Source organism: Lytechinus pictus, chromosome 13, assembly GCF_037042905.1.
Source record: "Lytechinus pictus isolate F3 Inbred chromosome 13, Lp3.0, whole genome shotgun sequence".
NCBI classification, from domain to species: Eukaryota; Metazoa; Echinodermata; class Echinoidea; order Temnopleuroida; family Toxopneustidae; genus Lytechinus; species Lytechinus pictus.
Window position 1 is genome coordinate 20,433,434 of NC_087257.1, and position 17,034 is coordinate 20,450,467.

Here is a 17,034-nt window from a genome sequence, read left to right on the forward strand (position 1 = left end):
AAAGATGTGTCCCATCAATTCCACACCCAAGATGACTCTCCCCTCCAAATTCTGTTCCTGAACACCAATTCCTACAGAGGATAATGTGAACAGTCTCCTTTTTTTGTCCACATCTTTTACCCTTTCCTCCTGTTTCTGAATGTCTGTCCATCTTTCTCTTTGTTTCTTTCTCTTGCCTTCGTTCAGCCTTCCTCCACATGTAGTAAATTAGGATGTAAAACAATGTCAAGAATGCCTGATGCACATGTACTGGACTGTATCAGTATTCAGGATGGTGTTGTGCCCATAGCTAGTATGTACATGTACATCTATTTGTCTAGTCTTGAATAATAGACACTTGCTTTACACCATTTTACTCCATTTTACACCAATTCTTATCAGAGGATAAATCCAACCTGTTTTTTTTAGTAAAAAACTTAAAAAATCCATCAAAGAATGACAGAGTTAAATCCATGTATAAACACATACATGTAATACCCCTTTCATAAACCCATCCTCCAATTATCCGCCTAAGAGTAATGTGGATAATTCAATAAAAATTGCATTCACAAACTCCGAAAATAATCCGCACTATTTTTTACGAGCGCCCGACCTGAAAAAGGCAGATAATTGTCATGGCAACTGCACACACCCCACCGATGGGGTTGTGTTGGAAAAGGGTGACCTTGTGACCGCACCATGGCAATTATCCACATAACTTTGGAAATGCATTCATAAAGTCAAAATCTGGTCCCGATGCCGCTATTATGCGGATAATTGCAGCATCGAAATAATGCGGATAACTCTGGTCCCGCTCCAATTTTTACGAACAAATTATGCGGATATTATCCGCATAATTGGGTTTATGAAAGGGGTATAAGAGAACTTAACTTTGATGTTGCATTCAAGCAACTGCCTTGTACATACATACATGTATGTATGTAGAAATTGTTCGATCCTTAAAACCCAGCAAATCCAGTGGCCATGATGGGATAAGTGTATATCTACTTAAACAAATAATTTTTTTCCTGGCTTCTCCACTTGTACATATTTTCAATCTGTCTCTCTCTCAAGGTGTTTTTCCTGAATCGCTAAAACTTGCCAAAATTATTCCAATATATAAAAAATATGACCCATGTCGGATTGTAAACTACCGCCCTATTTCACTGTTACCAAGCATTTCCAAAATACTTGAAAAAATTGTTTACAATCGTTTATACTCATTTTTGGACACTAGTAAATTATTAATCCCCAATCAATATGGTTTCAGAAAAAACCATTCAACCGATTATGCAATTTTACAATTATATGATAAAATAACTGATTCACTTTCAAAAAAGGAGCACACTATTGGGGTTTTTATGGATTTATCGAAGGCGTTCGATACAATGGACCATCGCATATTACTGAGTAAACTAAAGACATATGGAATCAGAGGGATCGTACTATCTTGGTTTAAAGATTATTTAGCTAATAGACGCCAATATGTTAATTTTAAATCCAAATCATCTAATATATGCCCCGTAATATGTGGAGTACCACAGGGTTCAATCCTGGGACCTTTATTATTTTTAATATATATGAACGACATTGTGAACACATCACCCTTACTTACATATGTTTTATTCGCAGATGACACCAACATATTTTATTCACACCACAACTTAAACATACTTGTTGCAACTCTCAATCAAGAATTAAAGAAATTATCAATATGGTTTAAATCAAACAAACTTTCACTTAACATAGATAAAACAAATTTCATGTACTTCAAACACATTAATTCTAAACATATATTTCGCGATAATATTTACAGCAATGATATACCCATTAATGAAAAACAAGAAACTAAATTTTTAGGTGTAGTGATCGATGCTAACATAACTTGGAGTAGTCACATTCGTAATATAAGCATGATGGCAGGAAGAGGCATAGGCATTTTGTATAAATTAAAATATTATATCTCTCAAAGATCGTTACTTATGCTCTATAACTCATTTATCTTATCGCCTATATCTTATTGTAATATTGTATGGGGAAATAGTAACAAAATCAAAATCGATTCAATATTGCGCCTTCAAAAGAAAGCACTTCGCATTTGTCATCACTCCCATTATCTCGCTCATACTGATCCTATATTTCATGATTTTAAAACATTGAAGATCTACGATATTCACACTTATCAAACTGCTATTTTTATGTACAAATTTTCCACCAACACTATACCAACACCCTTTCGAAATATTTTTGTCTATAATAGAGACATTCATTCATACCCTACTCGACATTCATCTGACTTTCATTTAACAAACCCAAAACTAATAATTGCTCACAAAACAATACGGCATCACGGCCCGGATGTTTGGAACAACCTTCCGAATGATATCAAACAAGCTGCATCTCTTATATCATTTAAAGCTTCACTAAAGAGGTACCTTTTATCTAAATACTTATAAATTCTCACCTGCACTCGCACTCACTTGCACACACTTCATCTTGCCCCTTCCCCCCCCCTTTCCTTTTATTATATTTTAAGCAATATAAGTGACACAACTTTTAAATAATAAAGACCCGGTATTTTTATTATGGTTTCCATGTAGCCTCTTTTCCCCTGGCTGCTATTATTTCAAGCTTTCAGCTTACGATAGCTGGCCTCTGCATTTAAATTCATTTGTTATTGTTTACATGAATATTATGTCTATATATCTACTTAACTACTATACAATTGTCACCTTTGTAACTTGATCAGTATGTATGTTTGATTTTATATCATTGTTATAAATTTGTAATTTTGATTTATTAATAAATGCAGAAATACTGCTTTAAAAAAAAAAAAAAAAAAAAATGTGCATGTCACAAATTCGACAAATGTTTACTTTCATGATTACTCTACGTATTTCTATTTTCTAGAATACATGTTGTGTCTATGATTATATGGGCTATGATGACGAGAATGCTCTAGTTAGTATAAAATCGTGATTTTTTTTTTTCCAAATGACATTGTTTTTAATTTATGATGGTATGTTTGCGTGACATCACAAGATAAAAGCTGATTACATAGTACTTTTTTTTTCAAATACTCATCATTTTTTCAGTTTTTTTTTGCTGTTATCAAAACAAACTTGATATATGGGTAAACCTCCCCTCTAAATCTTGAACAGAATCTGTGATATTTCTGTTTCAATCCAAATAGCATACAGTAGTTCAGTCATACTTTTCTTATCAATAATTTTTCTGAAAAATAATGTCTAGTTTTGCAATGCACCTTATAATAAGTGTTCATGGCAATTTTCAATGGTTTCACTTTTCACCAAGCAGTTTCATATTGCTTATATGTAGGCCCAAATTCCTCATTAATGTAAGTTTGTAAAAATATTTTGTTTTGCTTACCACTCAAGGAGTTGTCATTCAGCTTTAAAGGAAAACCAAAACCCAAGAAGAGAAGCAATCTTATTGGAAAGAGTAAAGTGAGAGGAACAATTAAAAAAAAAGTTTCATCAAAATCAGTTATGAAATAAGCAAATTCTGGACGTTTAAAAAGTCTTGTACTTTCTATGGGTATCCTCAAATTGGCAAACGTGCTTCAAAATGGCTGATTTTGTGGACAACTCTCCATTTGTTTTGTACACAAATTTTCAGATTATCCCCTTTATTTTACATATTTCACATCATCTCCTCCTGACCTTGACATATATGGTGTGCATTGTATTTTCCCATGACATATGTTGTGCTCAGAAGGAGGCAAGATGCAACTTGAAAGAAAATGAGGAAAATCTGAAAATTTGTGTACAAAACAAATGGAGAGTTGTCCACAGAATCAGCCATTTTGAAGCATGTTTGCCAATTTGAGGATCCCCAGAAATGTACAACAACTTGAGTTTTCAAACTTCCATAACTTGCTTATTTCATAACCGATTTTGATGAAACTTTTTTTTTTAATTGTTCCTCTCATTTTACTCTTTCCAATAAGATTGCTTCTTTTCTTGGGTTTTGGTTTCTTTTAAAGATGAATTACCAGTTTTGGTAACGATCTCAAAATGAGTTCAAGCAGAATCAAATGAAATGACCACCCAAGTGTTTGTATACATAAATAAAAAATGTGTGCCAAATGGCTCTGGAAAAAAAAGTGTAATTGCTGAGAAATAAGCACAGAATTCCATAAAATGTTGGGTATTTTTCTAAACAATATTAATACACATACAGTATGCCTTTTTGTGTTAGTGATGGTTGGTTTTCAGGAAAGATTTCAAGATTTCACATAGATTAGTTTATTTCAATGTATTAGAACTAGATCTATGATAATATGGTGGAATGCAACCTTGATTTTATAAGACTTTCTCATGAAATGATTGTTTGCTGCAACTACTTTCTTTTACCTGTAATCTGCATCCTGAGACATTAAACCAGCAACATATTATTGCTCCATTTTATATGAATACTACATTTCTAAATAACCGCCTTGAGCACAAAATCAACGTGGATTTGGGGCTTTAGAAATAGTATATATTATTATTATTATTATTACATTATTATTATTATTTCATGTATTATTATTATTATTATTAAATCATAGATGGTGTACAGTATGTACATGTAAATGCATAATTGTTATTTTTACTATTATGATTGTTATTACTACTAAACTTGGTTTTATTGTTTTTGTTGTTGGAGTTGTGGTAATTATCATCATCGTCATGTTGGTCCTGTTCATTAAGACTTATTATTATACAAAATCAGACTTGTAACAATTCAAGTCACAGCTGTGATCAGGCAATTTTACATTGGCCACACTATAAATGAACGTCTCTCAAACACTTGTTCATAATCTTTAAAAAAAATCTTAAAATCCATATTTTATTGTACGAAAGAGACACCCAAAATTGTTTGAACGAGACACCAGATCGACGAGGCTCTATCCCTGTAATTGTTGAACGCCAAACAGGGTAGCAGCAACTCCCATCTTTTAAACGTCTTTTGGTCCGACGCTGCTGGGATTTGAACCCCCGACCTCCAGGTGGTGAGACGGACGCTCTACCAACTGAGCCAACACACCGATCACACTGAATAATCACACTGAAGACAGCAGAAATGTCGTTCAGGAGCCTATGATGTCACCGTATTGGCTTGCAGTTGCTTATTTCAATTTGTATTTATTTCATTAATGAAATCGATCAATCAATCATTCATTAAAATGACTGTATTTCTATCTTATCTCTCTTTCTCTGCAGGACACAATACAGACTTTGACTTTGACAGCTTTGGAGGTGGCTTCGGCAGCGGATTTGGAAGGAGGGGAGGATTCCACTTTGAGTTCAGGAACCCAGACGATATCTTCAGGGAATTCTTTGGAACCAACAACCCTTTCAGTGCCTTCTTTGAAGGTTAGTTAGTACATCAGCATAGGGTAGGAAGTACATGAGGGCGACAGGCTGGTTTGGAAGATCGCTTCCAAGACCGCCTCGACTGTTCTAATTACACATAAAAAATAGTTCCTACTATTACTAGTTTCCACTAAACTAGTTTAGGACTCCTTTTATAACGAGGAGCCCAAAGTGTAAACCCAAGGTTACATTCCGGCTTCCGCTCTTATGTGAGAATTCACACCATTTAGGCGTGATTGCAAGTTGGTTTCTTTAATCTCAAGAATAATCTTGATGAGAGCTTATCAGAGTATCCTCAATCAATTTTGATAAAACTTGTGATGATGGGGATAACTATAGGGAATAATAATGATAAGGGGTAATCATAGTATTCTCGGTCAATGTTGATTCGGCTGATATCGATGAACTTTCTTTCATCTCAAGAATAATTTTGATATTAAAAGGGGTATACAGATTATTCTCAATCAGATTTTATGAAACTTGTTCTGATAGAAAACAACATACATGTATACTTCTGAAGAGTTAATTATCACTCTATTAATATGTGTATAATACAGCTTGAATTGCTCTTGATATTAATTTATTCATTGATATAAAATGCTTTTAATATTTTGACAGAATCAACACGTGGATCTTACGATACTCATGATGCACTTTTCCAAGATTCTTTCTTCAACTCTGGTCTACCTTCCTTTGGGTGAGTTCCACATCTTGTCAATTTGGACTACCCCCCCCCCCCCCCCATTCACACACACACACACATACACATCCAACCACCCCATAACTTCAGTTTCTTTTTTATAACTTCCTTGAAAAGTTTATACAGGCTCCTTTGATCAAACAACATTTCCATACCCAGCGGATTCAACTTCAAGTTTCTTTATAAGTTCCTTGAACAGCTATAATACACCTTCATTTTCCCCTCTATAATTAAACAAAATTTCTATGCTTAGCAGATTCAACTTCAACTTTCTTTTTAAGTTCCTTGAAAAGTTAATACAGCTTTTATTTCCCTCTTCTGATCAAACAAAATTCCCTTCCCCATCAGATTTCTGAGTACTGCAATGTCTCATCCTTGTCCTATAAATCTAATGCAGTTTAGACAGCGGGCTCTTCCAAGGTCATCTCAGCCCAGTGCAGTGCGTTCTAGTTTACACTGCATGAGAGGGCACTGATAAAAGGAACTAGATATTATTTCATGCTCTTGTAAGCGAAGAATTGAGATGGTGGTGTTATCAAAACAATTCATTCAATAGAGGTATTAGTGCATACACTGTCTGACCTGAATAGTTTGTTTTTTCTTTTCTTCTTCCTGAGCCCTGTAACACAATGCTTTATAGCAACTAATCATAAAATTGAGTTTTGTGATCGATCGTAACTATCCATTTTCACAATTCATTTTCATAATTGATGAAATATTCAGGATTGATTTTAGATTGTCAATGCAATCAATCATAAAAAAGATGTTCTAGGATTGGTGCAGGAACAACATGTACATGTAGCAGGCCAGGATCCAGTGTCATCAAGACATGTTATGAAAAATATGCACAATAATAGATTTACTATGGGCCAATTAAATGGAATGATTTCAGTAGATTTAAACTCTTGTAGGAAATTTCTTGTTATAACAACAAATCTTATGAAAGTGGACCAAGTTGTTTGATTAATTCATGGAATATGTTGAAGTCAGAAATGCAGATATTGATGAACATTGTTTTGTGTTGAAGTACTTTTTAAATTGAAAAATGAGCTCGAAAAGTATTCCCTAAATTTTGCGATAAAGTACATCTGCCTATTGGCCGTCGTACTATACCATGTGTATTTTAGAATGCTCATAATATTTTAATTTTAGTCTCCTCTAAATGTAAAGTGTAATAAAAGACTGTAGGGCTGTTCCATAAGAGAAGCATAATTACAATATTAATGGGGTGTACCTGTTGCATTTCTCTGATTTTTTCAATCATATGAAAAGTAGCTTATACTCTTGTAGGATTGCCCTACCTAATGTACACAGACGATGAAATACTATTCTTGTTTTCACCCAACCTCCCACCCATTCAGTTTACCCCATGCACCAAGCCGACTACGCTCTGGCTATATGTTTGATCCCTATGGTGATCTATGGAGTATCTTTCCTCGTAGTGGGTAAGGGTTCCTGGATGTGAGGTTGTTTGTTTTGCCCCCACCCCCTCCTCATTGCTACTTTGATTGATTATTTAACCATCTGTACCCTGTGTTTACTGTAATGTATGTAGAGGATGATGGACTGCAGAGTTATGTGTAAAATGTGTTTTGTTTGATCATTTTAAAATCATTCATCCAAGAACATGAACTTTTGTCTTCCCTTGAGCAGATCGATGTCCCTCACAATTTTTTTTTTACACATTTGTGGTGTAATATAGAAATGTACCCCATAGAAAAGATGTCTTGCCTTAAAAAAGTGAAAATTATGCAGGTTTGATACATAAAGCTGCTGTGTTGTCTAGAATTGTTCAACCATACATGTAGTTAGAATTTATGTTTCCATTCTGTAGTCCCCCCCCCCCCAAAAAAAAAAAAAAGCTTTTGAAAGCAATTCATATTCTGAAGAAAAAAAATGTACAGTACATGTAAATTCATCTTGCAACACAAATAGTGAATATTATTATTTGCATACAATGTGTTAAAGTAGCTATGTATTTTCTTGCTCACATCTCATAATTCATTACTGGATATCTTCATACATATGTATCAGATTTTTTTGATTTTTTTTTAGGTTTGATGCTTTTTGTTCCACTCTTTCATTCTCATTCATTATTATTCATTTGTGAATCCAGCCAATGCCCTCATCATAATAAGCTATATTAAAAAGGTTTTTAATATATGTCATTAAAAAATAATGTCCAAACATTTATTTGACAACAGTCGATTGGGCAGTATGCAGAATAAATACACACTCTAGAATACAAGTTGCTCTATAAGTATTATTGATAATCCTGTTATAATAAAGTGTGGGAAAAAGAAGTGTAGCTAAAATACACATACACTAAGAAACAATTGCGAATTTGCTACCTTAATTTTTCCCAATTTCACTGTATTGTAGACAGAGGGCTTGTTTTGTGAAATGAATGGACTGTAACTTACATGTATATAGCCACCGCATGTTTGAATTGTACAGTGTGTGTTACGCACAAAGAAAATTGACCGAGTCAGACTGACAGTGTACATGTGTAACATGCACCGTGTTGAATTGTAATTGATAGAAAACAGTTTGTCGTACTGTAGGACTATTGTTCTACAGTTTGATATTACATGTACCGGTAATATTTATGTTCAAGTACATGTAAATAGTATACTGGAGATGTGAAAACTAATACTTTGCCAGATCATAGACAGTGAGACACCATATTTTTCTAGATGCAGTTTATAAAAAATTAAAAAAGCATGCAGATTTTAACTTGTATAGGGAAGGAAGAGCTTTTTCACACGTTTTTTTTTTTTTCATTGTCATTCTAATTTGATGTAATTCAAGTGAATGAGCTGCTTGTACAGTGTACCAGTATGATGGGGTGTCCAAACTTCGCGCACTTTTCAAAAATATTCATCAGGCTGATTTTTTTTCACAAAATATTCATAATTCATACAAAAAGAATTCAAGAAATAGTTACCACATTGACGGCAAGATCGTAAAGTATAAAATCATGGACGAAAATGTGAAGTAGGTCAAGGGCTTTCGCCGGTATCGCGATCTCAAAATTCTATTCCGATCGGCGAATGCGCGCTGTGCTGGAAAACCGTTCAGAAAAAGTGTGACCTAACTTCGCGGACCAAAGTTTTTGTGGAGATTTAAACAGAAACTCAAGCTGAAAAAGTGAAAAATTTATATCAGATTGATGGCAAAATGCTATAGAATCGGTTAGTACCATGTATTTAACTCACATTTTTTATGATTTATGCTTGCAAAATGGTGATATCGTGATGCTTGTTGAGAATATCAGATTTCTTCAAAACGGGCGCTAACGGCGACAAATTTGCTGATCTTTTGCCAATATTTTCATGAATACTGAACTCATCCTAAAGAAACTTACACCAAAGGGTAATTTTAGGTCGTTTTTCACGTTGGAGATGTCAGATTTTAAGGATATTGGCTAGTTTTTTAGATAATGACCGTCCGCGAAGTATGGACACGCGCGAAGTTTGGACTCACTGCCATACATGGACTCATTGGAACTTCTGGGACTTTCTAAAAAACTTGTCATAGTAGTATAATTTCCATTGTGATAACTACTTGTACACTTAAACTGTTCTCCGCTTCAATAAAAGTCCGGATTAATCGCTTTCTTAATTTTACTCACCCGGGCCCTCGGGGAAAACAGTGTGCCTCACTGATGAGGCTAACCTGTATAAACAAGACTTAATGATAATAATAATAATAACAATATTTACCACAATGGCAAAATTACCATTCCACTTTCCAATGGCCATGCCCCCCCCCAAAAAAAAAAAAAAAAAAAAAAAAATCACAACCAAGAAAAAAAGGAAAGAAAAGGACAGGGAAAATTGTAAAATATATCTTTTCCTGAATATTATGCCATAATCTATCACAACATTTTATTTTTGTTATTAAAAAAGGTCAACTTTTTTCTAGCTCGCTTGCAACTTAGTAGATACTTCATTTTCCCATATGCCATGTTTGACCCTCCCAAAACTTTTAGCTCACTGCGCTACGGGCACTTTTGTATTTTTTTTTTTAATGCAACAGGGAGTAGCTGCTATATTTTAGTACTTTTTACAGTATACACATAAATTCAATCAAATAATGTCCTTCGAAAAGTCTGAGTGTGCGAAAGCTCTTTAATGTCTTTTGTGTGAGAGAGTAGATTATAATAACCTTTTCCATTTGTTTTCCCCGTTTTCTATTTATTCACCTATACTCTATTCTCCCTTGCATGCCATTGTATGGTGTTATGCATGGTGATTGCTTTGATACAGTTCTCCTAGACTACATGGTGGTGGAGGGGGAGGTTTCTCCTCATTTGGCAGTGCATTTGGAGACTTTGGCAGTGGGTAAGTCCTCCTTGGTATCATGGTACGAAAGATCAAAAGCTTTGGTAAAAGGTCAATCTTGTAATATTGTGCAGGAGTATCTTACATTCCAATCATACATATAGTGGTTATTGAATCTGTATTTCAACTGCTGAATTTCAGATTCATACTCGCTTCATACGTAGTGCCCTCATAAATGTTTTTTCAAGTTTTATTTTAAAAAATTACCCTTTAAAACACCGTAATGCAGATTATTAATACTGTGACACATATGTAGATGTTCATTTCGATAGCGTGTTTGCTTTCCCTTTTAGTATAATATTGTTTTGATACAAGTATTCCTGAATTTTCCTATATTATTTTATTTAAAAGTTGAAAGCGATTTATTGTAATCAAAATATTTTCTTCTCTCCTTGATTTACATCATTTTCTTCATTCTCACATGTTCTGAGAGTAGATGATCATTTTTTTCATTAGCATGTTTTCCCTTTTACAAATATTCCTTACTTTTCCTACATAAGTACATTTTCTTTAACTTAGTAAGGGATTTATTTTAATCAAAATATGTTCTTCTCTTTAAGGTTCACATCATTCTCTTCATCGTCATCTTTTGGAACCCCTAATTCTGGAGCCGGTATGAGGAGAACTTCAACATCTACTAAGTTCATCAATGGCAAGAAAATTAAAACAACAAAGTAAGATGTTTATGAATGCTAATACATAATCCCACAAGATTTTTAAATGCTCATTGTGGTAACAATTTCAAATGTGTTTGAAGAGAATGAAAAAGCCCTCTAGAGTTTGTACATGATTATCGTTCAAAAGAAATACATGTATGTGGCAAAATAATTTTGGTGGAAAATGTCTGCTGATAATTTAACATTAGAATAGTGGTTACATTCTTTCGAAGTTAGACAATTTTTTTTGTAAAGCACTGAGATGCATTATGTTGACATGCAAATGGAATAGCTGATGATGTCATGCACGCAATATCCTTGTATCATATTCAAAATATTTGATATTTGGCAAATAATTCATATTAAAGAAACTCTCTATTGAATCAAGATAAGATACAAAATTAAAAATTTCTTGTTTTCCATGAAGAATCACATCATCCTCAATAAGCAAGTGTTTTTCTTACAACCTTTTTTTCTATATTATTTTTTTCCTTTATCTCCCACGAATTGTATTTATCTCAGAATTTATGATTTTAATCTTTTTTAATAATTTGCTATTAATGTTGTTCTGTTTATCTCCCTCTCTCTCAGAATTTACGAAAATGGACAGGAAACGGAGATCACGGAGGAAGATGGAAAAGTAACGTCTAAACTGGTCAACGGGCGACAAGAAATGCTGACATACTGAAGGATCTGATGCCAACTCATCATGCCTTATACGCAAATTCAATCTGATTCTTGTGTGTGTTTTGTAAGAGATGATATTCGTTTCAACGCAATTAGACAACGTTATTTTCGTATCATTTTCAAAGTGATGTCTGTTATGTCAGTTTTGTAGAATTATCAACATTGTATGTTTAAACATACTTTCTTTATTCTTCCCTTTAATGTAAATACATGCAAGACACAGGGAGACGTTACAAGAAATAGTTCAATTCAAGGGTTGTATTTTGAACAACAAAATATGGATTATTATGATATGTAAAAAAAAAAACTGTTGCAATATGTTTTTTTAAATATAAATGAAACACCTCAAACATATGTATTCCTGATCTTCACCCTCTCATTATTATGTATCGAAGGTGTAAGGACATATTCTAAGTTAACCCTTATTAAGGCAGGATTCATTCTCGGAGAACCTCAATGTCACGGCACTTAAGTTTTTTCCTTATATCTTCATAGGCTTGCATTGAAGATGAACAGTTGCCACAAGCGTAAATGCTGGATCAAAAGAACTTCAGGTGGGAATCTGTCTTTTGATGGAGGAGGACTTAATTACTCAAATACTGTTGGATTTTTTGGCCTTGATTATTTGCAGTACGAACTTATTCACTCACTTCTGAGCATGAAATATACAGTTTAATTCTGCGCGATCAAAAGATAGCCTTGAATTGATTCCCTTGTGATTATATATAGCGACTGAAATAACAATACACCGTAGGTACAATGTAACTCAAATGATTTCAGAATCATTTACTCTGTATAAAGTAAAGTAGTCAAAGTTTGTATAAACTCATGTGTGTGTGTGTTAATCATGTTGATTTGTATGATGGATTGCTTGAACAATTCTGTTTATTGTGAATAGTTGACGAGATTGATATTTAAATTATTGTAGTTTTGTAGATATTGGAGGATTTGTTTGTATCCAAGCTTTGATTAAATACTTTACTCGTAAATTGTATGTAGATATGATTGTTTATCTGCTATAGTCGGGAAATTGGGATATTTCAAGTTGTCATGAGAAGAAAAACTCCTATTTTTTAGGTCAACTTTTAATTTGGTAAACTGTGGAAGTAAATTATTTAATTGCTCTCTGAGACAGCAAATTCATTATCCTCACACTCCCCATTAATATATGCCTCCTTCATATGATCCAATTCTTGCCCCACCTAAAAACTTAACAAATTTCTGTTCTGTTTGAAGAATGTGTCGCTTCTTTTCTTGTTCAGGTGACATTCAAGCTGACTTTTGAGTTTATTCCCTGGAAATATCATTTTTTAGAAGGATGTTACTTTAATGTCAATAGAATATCTCTTTCCAGTGGTACTCACGGGACAAAGCATATGTATTTTGCTCAAACTTTTGCTGCTCTGCTCAATCCCTATACTATTAACTACTGTCTTGTGATTTATATTTCATGTGCTATATTCCAGTATTAGGTTTGTGCTTCAGTAAAATACAAGTTATATTATATTTTTAAGTTCAGTAATACGCAATGATAGGTTATGGTCACATTACATACTATTAGAATAACAGCAGTATTTGTATGACTTTCACTTTCTTTTGTTTCATAAGCTTATTCAAAGAATGAAAGGGATATTTTTGTTTTAATATGAAGTTAATTCTTTCATTTGGATCACTTTGTTTTCTCAACACTTAGGCAAGTTATGAAACATATCAGATGATGAAGTTTTTTAATATTTCATGTTCAGTGTTGGTGTGAATGTGAAGGCAAAGCTTGTACCAATTGTAACACAGAACCTGAAATAAGGGATGTGCTATTGTGCGAGTGGTGTTTGTGTTTAGCTCTCAACACCGGTATCATACTTTGTAAATCTGGGTGTAGTTAGGGCTCCATGGTGGTTAAAAACCTCATTTACACTCCGAACATAAACACCAAAGCAAACACTATTAAATCACTATACAGAAACTGAAAGTTTGTAATTAATGCAGTGTTTAACACCACTCAGTGTCAAGCTATAAAGAACACTATGGGTGTACTTAGTGAATCTGCATTAAAGATTTGAGCTATTTGTTAGTTAAAAACCTGATTTACACTCTCAATACCCATAAGAACCTTTACACCAATACAGACTATCATTCGCTATCATTAACATTGAGACCAATACCAAACCTTACATTAACACCAATACCAATACAACAGCACCAACACTACCCAAAAATTACAATGTACACATAGGTAGTCTTAACAAATGGAATGTCATCGGTATTTTGTATTATTGTTATTAATGATTGATTACTGACTCCAGTGAAGAACCTTTGCTTACCGTTACGTGAATTTATTACTATTCTGGTGAATTTCATACTGAAAAAATGTCTGTCATACCAATCTTTATATTACTTGAAGACTATGGCTATTGAATTAATGAAGAGAGAAAAGCTCAAAATGTTGATGTCAAGATGCAGATGTTTTGCTGCTTTGACATGGATCATACTGGTCGTCATTGATCAGGAATTTATTAATTTAGAGATTTGTCTGTAGGAAAACCATTCTTACATTGCAAATGTACTGAAATACATATAATTCTGATATATTCACGGTTCTGGGATTAGTAGTCATTCTCCAACTGTAACCGTAGTGACAGTCTGTTATCTGTGCTTTTAAGTCAGTCAAAATCAATTTACATATGTCAGTGCGAACATCTTTATATATGTAGAAATGTGAAGATATTGTTATTTTATTTGTATGTGTTGTAAGTTGATATTTGTATGCAGTGCTACATGTGGGGGAGGGGTGATATGCTTCCGAGCAACAGCTATTTATTATGCTTTTATCACCCCTGACTAGCATTGTAGCACTGCTCCATTCTGTATTGTTTGTTTTTACCATGTATAATGTCATCTATGGTTGTATCCTGATTTCGTCAAATGAATAATGATAATAATAATTTGTAGACATAGACAGGGCACCACAAGTGATATTAACTTAGTGTGGATGTATGATGCCAGTTCTCGTATCATTTTGGTGAATTGTATGTTGATTTGGTATACAATGTTTGTGAGCTTATCAATTTTTTTTTCATGTGAAATTGTTACATGTATGGTCATGAAATTTGCTTGGAGTGCAATCTTGCAGGAAAATAACCGGATGTGCATGAAATATGTATCCATACCGACTACTCCATTGCTTTAACTACACTTGAATCAGTCAATGAAAAAATAATCTGCAAAATAACACTGACTTTAATGAAACATTTTTTTAGGCTGGTTAAAAGGAATGGTTGTTGTATTTGAACTTTTTTTGGGTGTACAGGTAGGTAACTGTAAGTCGAATATTCACTAAGTCACACAGATTTCTGAGGTCCAAAAAAGATTCGACTTTTTAATAGGCAGAATTGCCTGTATTTACATTCTTTACTTGTTTAAGAATATGCCAGCTCATCTGTTTACTTGGGTGCATTTTCATGAAATTACCTAACATTCAAAAAGAGGTATATGAATTCTTTTGACTATATTAATACTAACTTTATTATGGTTTTATTATTTGCTTTTCAAAATAGAGCTTTCTTTGGAAGTCTAATTCTTCTGAAAAAAAAATCAGTTTCATGAGAGAAACTCTCCTTCCAATTTACTGGAAATATTCATATTCAGAATTATAGAAGAAAACGTTAAGCCGAGGCCTTAGAATCTTCTTACAAAAAAAGTTACGAATTATTTATTGTTTGTATTCAGTATAGATATGTTTATTTTCTTCTGATGCCGCTTTTTCTTGAATTATCAAGGGCAGAAGGATCAATCGTTAAACAAAATGTTTATGGACATTGTAAATGGTGTGCTAGTCTTACTTTATAGGAAAAAGGTGGAGAAAGATATATGTAATCTACAATTTGTTGTAATGAAAAATGTGTCATTTGGTTTTCTTTCATGTTACTTCATTTGACCGAGCTTTTATGATGAATATGATGAATATACAAAGCGTTTGGAAATGTTTATTATTAAAAGCCATTCATATGAATCTAGTATTTGACATTATTCGAGCAGGGCAATAATTTTTACTATCGCCCTGGTAAAAGTGAATAATTGGTATACAAAACAAATAATAATTGCACTTTTTTAGGTCTCTGTAAAAAAGTACATGTAGTAAATCTGTGGTATCAAGATCGCTTCGGGGCAATAGTTTTTACTATTGCCCTCATGATCAGTCAATATTTGATCCTATTTAACATTTCTGTGTTGAATAGTTAAAATTCAATAGTTACCATTACATGTGTATTCATAAAGACTGCTATTTCATCAGTGACAGATTAGCATGTTAATACATTTTTCTGCATGTGAAGTATTTCAAACTACAGTATGTTTGCAAGATCTGGGATGTTCTGTGAGACTCTTATTAATATTGTAGGATATATTCTGTGAGACTCTTATCAATATTGTAGGATATAGGAATAATATTCAAGAGTATAGAGTAACACGACCCTTCACTGAATATATAGATGTCCAAGTCAAAATATGACATGAGCACTTGTGATGACTGTACACACAGAATCAATGACATTGGTTTGATTGGTAGGAGGGATCATATAGCTGCCTTGTTAACAGAAGGTCGTATGCTTTGTAGCGCCCTCTTGTGTCAGATTTTATGTAACTTGCTATGCAGTAGCTGGTTATCATTCAATCATCCTCAAACCATTATTCATAACCCTGGTGCAAAACCTATATTTTCATTGAAGGTTGCAAAGCCCTGTGTTTTTTTATGAATCAATTCTTTGTTTAAATCTTTCAAGTAAAAAATTAATGTAGAATTTCAGACACGTTGGTCGAGGCGTATTATCTATTTTTGAAGAAAGAGATGAAAATATTGCAATAGTTCACCTCACCCTATTTTTGTCAAGTTTTCTAACCCCTTTTTTCACAATATTTCATTTGTAAAGATGGTTTAATGCTTACGGTATGCTACTATGCTTTTCATTTATGATTCTTCATAGATTTATGAAGCTTTTGAATAAAAACTTCTTTGCCAAGTAATAAAACTTGTTTAAGATTTAGATTTTTCATTACTCAGTCCTCAATGTACTCTTCTATTAAAGTTTAATCATTTGTCACCATTTTCAGTGTCTCTGGAGACCAGAAACAAATTTTCACTAAATTATTTGAATTAGAGATGAATGTCTGTAATCTCAGCAATTTTTCCTCCTCTCTGTGCTGTCTATGCTCGAGATATATATATTGAAAATTCACCTTGTTCTGCAGCATCGACTGCAAAGGCCCCAGCCTTCTTTCTCATCTTTTTC

The 17,034-nt window shown here is 33.4% G+C and overlaps 1 protein-coding gene across 2 annotated transcripts in view; it reads left to right on the forward strand.

The window, feature by feature from the left end:
• LOC129282739 (dnaJ homolog subfamily B member 6-like) overlaps window positions 1-16,773 on the forward strand; it is a 31,070-nt gene extending 14,297 nt beyond the window's left edge. For both annotated transcript variants that reach the window (XM_064108683.1, XM_064108682.1), the window contains exons 5-9: window positions 5,208-5,360; window positions 5,979-6,057; window positions 10,332-10,406; window positions 10,967-11,080; window positions 11,654-16,773. In XM_064108683.1, the coding sequence (XP_063964753.1) occupies window positions 5,208-5,360; window positions 5,979-6,057; window positions 10,332-10,406; window positions 10,967-11,080; window positions 11,654-11,750 (518 nt within the window). In that variant the 3' untranslated portion in view covers window positions 11,751-16,773. The remainder of the gene's footprint in view (window positions 1-5,207; window positions 5,361-5,978; window positions 6,058-10,331; window positions 10,407-10,966; window positions 11,081-11,653) is intronic.
• The last annotated feature ends 261 nt before the right edge of the window (window positions 16,774-17,034 follow it).